Genomic DNA, 9,627 nt, shown 5'->3' with positions numbered 1-9,627 from the left:
CACTTCCTGGGGTGGATCTGCTCCACCCTCTCCACCTAAGCATAGAAGAGGGAACTTGGAAATTGATCCAAAGAATCTGTTCTTTGTATTCTTGAATACGTGTCATTCTAACTAGAGTAAGATGAAATCTCATGCACTTTTTTCTTGCCTTTCTCTAATTGCTAAGGTATGGTGAACATTTTTTCATGTATTTGTTAGCCATTTGTATTTCCTTTGAAAAATATCTATTTAGATCTTTTGCTCATTTTTTGATTGGGTTATTTAATGAAGAGAGTACCTTTTAGGTGGTCAAAACTTGACAAGGATGACTGTAAACTGCTTATGCCCATTTTTCCTTAGGTCCCTTAAGGTTGGAGATTGTTAAACCATCTTTGTATTGTTCAACAATCTGCCTACTCGAGTGACCTGGAACTGAAGGTGTCTGTAAAACCTCTCAGTTTCCTGTATAACTTAATGCACAGTGGGACTTATTGACCATTTGAGGTTTATCTGGACAGAGTTGATTGCCACATTCCCAGGGAGTGCTGGTAAAAAGTTCTAAATGGGAAATTTCAGAAGTTGGTGGCTAGTGATGAACTCCAACTGGAAGTTTAGAACTTTTTCAGGTGGAATCTGCTGGTGAAGAAATTAGGTCACTACCCATTAGGGCCAAGCAGAGTCTAATATCTGCTGGGCAGCTGGATTTCAGGGGCCTCCAAAGAACTTCACTTATAGGGCATGGTAACTAACCCTACACAGGTCTCACATACTACACCACCCATCAATATGGTCAACCTTGGATCATATCCCAAGTGCAATTGTGCCTACCTGACCAGCTACTGGACTCTCTCTTGTGAGTCACCAGACCCAAAGGGAAAGTAAGCCACATTCCCCTCCTTATCTCCAGCTTGAAGTTCCCTAGATACAATGCTCTCTGTGCCCATTTCAGTTATGCCTCACCAGTGACACTCCAGGCTCCACAGCAGGTGCTTGCAGGGATAGTCTGGCAACACTTTCTATGATCTGCCAGTCTCCAGCAGCAGAAAGCCTCAACTTTCTATTCACCAGCCAAAATACATGAGCACTTTTCAAACACCAACTGACCATAGAGCCTCTGGTTCAGTTAAGATATACTACTCTGTTCTACAGGTTCTCCCACGCCAGATTTATTTTCTGTTTTCCTTTTTTTTTTTTGCCTGTGTTAACCTTCCCCTTTGAACTAAAATGGTGCTACTGACACCACTGGTCTGGGTCCAAAGTGTTCTTTCCTGTTCTGTGTTCAAAGTATCAACATTTTCATGTCTCTATAATTCTCTTACTCCCTAATATTGAATATCAGGGAACTCCCCCTGTCACCTACCTTGCTGAGAAGCCATACTCCCACTGCTTGAATCCTGAGCATAAGGCAGCTGGAGAATGCACCCTTCTTCTATGCACACCATCTTTCTTTTTCACTACTTTTCTTGATATACATTTAACTTTAGAAAAAATTACTTACACGTTCTATTCTTTGCTTCAGGCATGAAACATCACCATTATCTTTGGTTCATCTCTTTCTCAGAGGAATCATATTTTATAAAATTTTCAAGTTAACCTACTATTCCAATTTCTCACAATTTCCCCTTTTACAATTTTATTACTAAATGTATTCAAGGGCCCCATTGTTGCAGTAAGTTAAGTCAGATTGAACTGTTTTCCTACTTTAGTCTACTTTATCATTTATTAAGTGTCTTAAGTTTAAAGGTTGTACATAATGTTAGTATTTAAAATATTGTGAGTTCTTTTCAACCCAGCAACAAAAATTATTGTGTACTACCAGTGTTTGGGTCTCTTGTTGTGTGGTTCAACAGACATGCCATTTTCAGTTTTACATATGTGTAATGTTCAGCTTGAAATTTTGCAGCATTCATTATTTGAGATGCATAATCTTAAATTTTCATCATCTTATCAAATAGCTGTTTGTACGGAGGAAGCATGGATTTTTCTAATTAATGCATGTAATAGAGTTGACCATTCCACAATGAGGATGTACTTCAAACATCATGTTGTGCATAATAAAATTATGCCATTTTATCATTCAATTCAAAGTGTATAAATAAATAACAATTATCTTAATGGAAACAATTTGTGTGTGAGGAAAAGTTTGGGAGTTCTGTCACAAGCTATGTCCTGTATGAATCTTGAAAACATTTTGCTAAATATGTACTAAATCAAATACTGTAAGATTCCACTTATATGAGTTACCTAAGGTAGTCAAATTTATAGAAATAAAAAGTAGAATGATAATTTCCTGAGTTTAGAGTTGAAAGTATGTGAATTTATTTGCTTATTTCTTTTGTTTTGTTTTGTTTTTGTACCAGGATTGAACCCACTTTGAATACTAAGCCACGTCTCCAGCCCTTTTTATTTTCAGACAGGGTTTTTCTAGATTGCTTAGGGCCTCCCTAAATTGCTGAGGCTGACTTTTAATACATGATCCTTCTTCCTCCTCCTCCTGAGTCCTGGGGATTATAGGCATGCAGTACTGCATCTGGCTGGATTTATTTTTTAATGGGTACACAGTTTCAATTTGTGCAGAACACAAGATTTGGAGAAGTACGGTGGTGATGCTTGCATAATGAGAATCTACTTAGTGCTGCTGAGACATGAACCCCACGAAATGTAAGATGCTAAATGTTAGGTTACTACAATTGAAACATAAATGATTTTAAATTGAAAAAGTAAAAGAAATAATAAGAACAACGAAAAGCCCCCACAAAAACATGATAAGAGAAAGGCTCTCGAATTCCAGTTCTAAATAAACTATACACCCTCAAGAATCAATGTGCCACATTTTATTACTGCCAATGGTGGTTTATACTTACTGTTATGGGGTGCAACTTAAGAACAGACTGATCACCACTGAGAAGTCCGAATTTGAGAGTCTTTATTAAGCAGGCTGGCTGACTGTCTCACACAATGCCCCCAAAAAAATGGCTATTGGGAGAACAGCCCCGACCACAGGGTTGTAGGGGTTCTTATACCAAAAAGCACATCAATCATGAGTGTCTGTTGCTATGATTCAAAATTACAAACTAACATCATGAGATCATCGACAGAGGGGGAAGTGAATCAAACTGACCCTTACCTAGGTACAAACTAAAGAATGGTTGCTACAAACTAACATCATGAGGTCATCGACAGAGGGGGAAGTGGGTCAAACTGACCCTTACCTAGGTACAAACTAAAGAATGGTTGCTAACATCCACACAATTACCGTTTACATGGTACATTGGTTACTACATAGGAGTTGCCATGGTATATTATTAAACATGTCACGCTAAGTAACTGATGATGGGTACAGAGGCAGAGTGTTCCCATGGGAGAAGCTTATCTCCTACATAACATGGAGTCTCAGAGCAAAATGGAGTCTGTTGAGTCATTTCCCTTAGAGTCTGGCCTATAACATTCTCATGGAGTCAGATTTGTCAGTCTATCACATTACCTTGAAGGTTTTTGAAAGATGAGATAATATTTCAAATATGATGTGTGTAAAATATTCATAAACTTGTGGCAACTTTTTCAAATATTATAATTGTCTTTCTAGTACATCTCCTTTACTTTTGTATCCCCCCAGCAAGTGATATATTCATGCAGAATCCTACTACATGTCCTAGTTTCTGACAACTGCCCTTGGAAGATAACTTTATTTCTTTTGGGCTACATAGTTTTCCTCCTTGTTCCAGAAACATATTCTTGAAAGTGCATTTTAGTGCTTTGTGCATTGTATATTGTATATAGTTCACTTTAAGAAAAAATTTAGAGAGGTAATAACCTGGAAGATGCATGATGGACAACAACAACAACAAAATACACAGAAGAGTTAAGAAAATGGAAGTACTAAGATATTGTGGTTGGTATGAAATTGATGATAGTTTTAAGGGAGGTATGTTTTATGTTGTTTGAAAAGCAAGTAGTATGTGAAATAAAATAAAACCTCGGTAGTTATATGAGTTCCCTGTCTGTGCAAAATGATGAAATCTCAGTATGTACAAGAAATTGAGATCTTAAGTTCAATAGTTATATATTGACATAACGAAAAAAGTTTAAAAAAACTATGATGTTGATCTAAATGAAAATAGAGAAGTTTAGATTTTAGTGTGTGGAGCAAATTCTTAAATGGCTGTTTAAACATTCTCTAACCAGTGAAGTTTCTTTTTGTTTTATGTGTATTATATACAAAATGAAATAAAGTATTTACATGTCAGATTAGATCAGGGTAGTAGGTATCTATGTTTCTATCTAATATCTTTTCTTCCAACAAAATCTGACATATTTTCTTATCATATCTAATACTTCTCCAACTGACCCATATAAGTCTTCTCTGGCGAGCCTCTAAGGTGTTGGAATTCTAAATGTAACAGTTTGGAAAGATACAGTTTGGATTTACATTAGTCATAAGAACATATTTTTGTATCAAAATTTTACATTTATTTTAATCATCCCTCTTGTAATAAGATGGACTGCTAATAACTTACTATTTCATCCTATACATAGATGTAGTGTGGAAAAAAGTGTTTTAAAACATTTTGACTTCTACCTGTATGAATTCCCTAAATGGATATGAGCACTTAAAGATTTTTATTAATTCTTATTTTATTTTTCAATGTTTACATTTTTAATTGTTAACATTATTTCCTGTCTTCGCTTTGTTCTTTAGGAAAGTGCTGATTACTTGGGACAATGAGAAAAATATTTGATCATCTTCCTTGCAAAAGCAATTCCAAGAGTGCTTATGCTTCATATCAAGGGTGGAACACATGTTCACCTTCAGATAACATATATGCCTTTCCATTGAAAGAAAGTAGGTTAACTAAGGACTCCTTCATGCTGGAATAAACTGAATATATCATTTTTAGGTATTATCTCAGAGTAGAAATGCTATTCATACTTTTGTCATGAATAATCTCCACAGGCCAAGATTACTAAATCACATTCACCCAGGACAGAGGATTACAACATAGTCAGAATAACTGTTACCAGTCTCTCTAGCTGTGCTTTTGACAAAAATCTTTCTGTATTGTTTTCCTTAAAGTAAAAATACTGTATTTTACTGTATGTATGACTAAGTCAGGTAAATGATACCTGAGCTAATAAAATTGTTAAAAGTTATTCATTAAAGGATATTTATTTCTCTGAGTGCTTTGTGTGCATGCACAAAATTGAAAACTTTTTCTGACAATAAGTCAGCCCCTAGCCAAAAATCAGGCATATTTAAAGTTACTACTTTTTCCCCCTATTCAATCTACCATTGTCCAACACTGAACTAGCAATGGCTGATATGTTATTTTTAAAGACTGTGTCTGAGTTACAATTGATTCTTGCTCATGATAAGACTTTTCTTCCAGTGATTTTAGTTCTTGATGGTACCAGAAGACATGCCAGAAAATTCCAAATGATGCCTTAATTTTCCTGCAGCATAGACAATATAATATGTTGAACTGGAAACATAAGATTTCTATGCTAAATAACTACAAATTCCTTAGCTTGCTCTCATCCAATTCCTAATTTAGTGACAATATTTGTTTGGCAAACTTCTTGGTCCATTTGTGCTATTATAGCAAAATCCAGACACTGTGTAATTATAAACAATAAAAATTGGTTTCTTATAGTTCTGGAAAGTCAGAGTTCATGATGAAGGCAAGAACAGGTTTATTGTCTGATAAGGACCCAGCTTTAGCTTCCAAGCCATACTGCAGTATCCTTTGGAGGGGAGTATAAGCAGAAAGGCAAAATCACCATGTGTCAAGTGTCTTTCATAAGGACCTCAATCCCATTCATGAGGGAGAAGCCCTCAAGACCTAATCACCTCTCATATATTTCTTTATTAAAAAAATGACTTTGCAAAATAAGATTCAAAATATGAATTTTTGTGGGGACAAATTGATAAAATAAAGCAGAGTATGAGTCCTAGCTCTAAATGTTAGCAATTTTAACCTTTAATGATGAAATATTTGAGTATCATTTGCATCCCAAATTTAAATCTATAAAGACAAATTGTTTTTTGAAGTACTCAAGTATATTTTTATAGCAGAAAAATTCTGTCTTTCCTTCATAGATTCACTATTGCAATTAGTATATAGAAATATTGTCATTGTGCTTCTTTATTAGCATTACTTGTGAGTTCTATCGTTAATTGAAAATACTCATGTTTATAATATTTAAAAAGAATGTTAAGAAATTTTCCTCTTTATTCTATTTATTTTAATATTAAAATATAAATTCTTAATTTCCACATACAACTTATTCATTAAGGAATAATTATAATGCATTTTGAAAGTCCTTATATAAAATAATGACTTTGAGTTAAAGGAACTAAAAAGCTAGTTTATTCTTAGTTAAATATGTGAATGGTGGTCTAATAATGGTCAAATTACCTTGAATGACAATTGTTGAGAAAGACTTTGCATAAATTTTTACGGCCACATCAATGGAATAGAATAGAAGACACAGAGCAAGCCCATACAAATGCAGTTATCTCATATTAGACAAAGACACCAAAAAAATACTTTGAAAAAAAAATAGCCTCTTCAACAAATGGTGCGGGGAAAACTGAAAATCCATATGTAGTAAAATGAAATTTAACTTCTATTTCTCACCCTGCACAAAACTTAACTCAAAGTGGATAGAAGACCTAGATATTAGATCATAAACTGGAAGAAAAAGTAGGCTCAACACTCTAACATGTTGGTTTAGGAACCAACTTCCTCAACAAGACTTTTCAAATGCCAGAAGTAAAATCAAGAATCAATAAATGGAATGGTTTCAAACTAAAAAGCTTCTTCACAGCAAAGGAGACAAGCAAGAGCATGAAGAAAGAACATATAGAAAGGGAGAAAATCTTTGCCCTCTGCATGTCAGATAGAGCATTAATCTCCAGGATATACAAAGAACTCAAAAAACTTAACACCAAATAAGTAAGCAAACAAAGGAACTAAACAGACACTTCTCAAAAGGAGAAATATGAACAGTCAACAAATATATGAAAAAATATTTAATATCTGTAGTGATTAGAGAAATGCAACTTGAAACTACACTGAGATTCTTCTACCTTATTTCAACCAGAATGACAATGATCAAGAATAGAAGTAATAATAAATGTTGGTGAGGATGTGGGGAAAAGGGTACACTAACATTATTTGTGGGACTACAAATTGGCACAACCATTCTGGAAAGCAATACTGTGATTTCTCAAAAACAGGAATGGAACCAACTTTTGATCCAGTTATCCCACTCCTCAGTATATACCCAAAGTAGTTAAAATCAGCATACTACAGTGACACAGACAAATCAATGTTTACAGCAGTGCAATTCACAATAGCTAAGCTATGGAACCAACCTACATGCTCATCAACAGATAAAGGGAATGAATGTGACATAACTTTCCTAAGTACATATATGAATATGCCACAATGAATCTCCCCAATGTGTACATCCATCAGACTGGGATCCTAGTTATAATAAGATATATTCCAAGATATAAGTATATCAAGATGGTTTCCACTGTCATGTATAACTAAAAAGAACAAATAAAAATTTAAAAAATTGTGACCATAGAACAAAATCATACATGATTATAAAAAATTATTTACCATATACATCGTTGGGGGCATTAGATAGGCAGTCTACAGCAAACCAGGGAAATTTTTTCATTAGGTTTCAGATGTTATAGCATTCTTAGCTTTAGGGCTGATGAAGGCCAGAGCTCTGTTAATTTTAGCAATATATTCCAAGAGCTTTATCTAGTAATCATGAATATATTAAGTCAGCTACAGATTTGAAAGAAATTTCCTGATTAAAGGACTAAGAAAAATGTTCATTCTTGACCTACAATATTCCCCTGTTGCACAACATTCCACTTAGCCTGAATCAGGTTCCAGGATCTTTTAATTAGATAAGGATTCTTCAGAGAATTTCAGTTCCACACAAATAGAAGCACCAGCATAAACTGAATTTCATGAATTAATGAGACGCATGATTGTTTGAAGAGATAGAGTGTTTCAAAGAGAATACACGGTGTAACACACAGACTTGGGTGTATCTCACGGAAAATGACAAAATATGTCTCAGGTGAACTGATAGGAAGTCCACTGATGGACGGCTGCCACACTGTTGCTATCCTGTCTAATCAGGTTATACTACAATTTATTTTGCTAATTTTAAACTATTAAATATTGTTATTATTTCACCATCTATAACAGAATAGAACCATTTTAATAAGTATTACAGGTAGAGTGCCATTACAGGTGCATATTATCTGCATACCATCCTTGCTTAGGATTGTGAAGAATAGAAAAAAGTACAAATATAAAAAAAATTTACATGTTTTGCAAGAATAACCTGTAATATGATATCATATTAAGAGATCAGAAGGTGTTATGAAAGATACCCATATGAATCAACTATAATTTTAAAATAATTTCATTTGATGTCTCCCATATCATTTGGAACAAAAAATGCTCCTCACCAGCTTGCTTAATGCCCCCTTCACATCCTTATTTCTCAAGGTGTAGATGAAGGGGTTGAGTGTAGGAATCACTACTCCATAGAAGAGAGCCATGAACTTGGGCTGGTCCTTTGAGATGGAAGAGGGGGCCTGAAAATATATGCTAATACCTGGGCCATAAAATAAGAAAACTACAATAAGATGAGAGGAGCATGTCCCAAAGGCCTTTTTCCTTCCTTCAGAAGATTTGATCTTAAGTATAGCATGTCCGATACTAGCATAAGAGGCAAGAATTAAACACAGAGGAACAGCTACTAAAAATATACAAACCAAAGATAGTGAGAGTTCAATAGTCTTCTTTTCCCCACAGGCAGTCTTTATCAGAACTGGCATCTCACAAAACAAGTGATCCAGTTTATTGATGCCACACAGTGGCAACTGCAATGTGAGAGTGACTTCTACAACAGAATAAGTAATTCCACACAGCCATACAGTGGACACTAATAGGATACAGATGTGCCGATTCATGATGAGGGTGTAGTGCAGAGGTCTGCAGATGGCTGCATAGCGGTCAAAAGACATGAGAGCCAGGAGAAGACATTCTGTGATTCCCATTGTGCTGAATATATAAAGTTGAACTGCACACCCCACATAGCTGATGGTCTTGTTAGAAGTTCCCAAGTTAAACAGCATCTGAGGTACAATGCTTGTGGTATAGCATATGTCCAGAAAGGAGAGGTTGGTGAGGAAAAAATACATGGGACTGTGGAGACGGGGGTCTAACTTGGACACCAGAATGATGGTGATGTTTCCTAACATGGCCACGGGGTATGTCATTAGAACAATAATGAATATAGGAAACTCTAGCCAAGGACAGTCAGCAAAACCTAGTAGGATAAACTCTTCAGGGTGACTTTCGTTAATGACTGCCATTCTCTTCAGTGTGTTTCCCCTATAGTAAGTAGATGGCTTAAAAAAAAAAAAGGTAGAGTTATAAAAAAATGAAAAAAAAAATCATACTTGTGCATTGACCTCTACACATTGTAGATGAGATGCAAAAGCTTGTGTGGCAAATAAAAATGTTCTGGCAGCAGGTGACCAAATTCTTTTGTGACAGGAGAATTAAAAGTATTTACCTTCAACATGTGTGGTAATCATTCTGA

The 9,627-nt window shown here is 35.1% G+C and overlaps 1 protein-coding gene across 1 annotated transcript; it reads right to left on the bottom strand.

The window, feature by feature from the left end:
* Positions 1–8,458: 8,458 nt before the first annotated feature.
* On the bottom strand, positions 8,459–9,397 carry LOC124989121 (olfactory receptor 2B11-like). The gene has a single exon (XM_047559088.1). The coding sequence runs from the start codon at positions 9,395–9,397 to the stop codon at positions 8,459–8,461; it is 939 nt and encodes a 312-aa protein (XP_047415044.1).
* Positions 9,398–9,627: the final 230 nt, after the last annotated feature.

The sequence above is a fragment of the Sciurus carolinensis genome, chromosome 7 (assembly GCF_902686445.1).
Source record: "Sciurus carolinensis chromosome 7, mSciCar1.2, whole genome shotgun sequence".
Lineage (NCBI taxonomy): Eukaryota > Metazoa > Chordata > Mammalia > Rodentia > Sciuridae > Sciurus > Sciurus carolinensis.
The sequence above is the reverse complement of the archived record's forward strand: the minus strand, read 5'-3'. Positions and strand labels throughout refer to the sequence as shown.

Excerpts from the sequence above, each read along its gene's own strand:
- LOC124989121 (XM_047559088.1), bottom strand. The coding sequence starts at position 9,397 with ATGGCAGTCATTAACGAAAGTCACCCTGAAGAGTTTATCCTACTAGGT.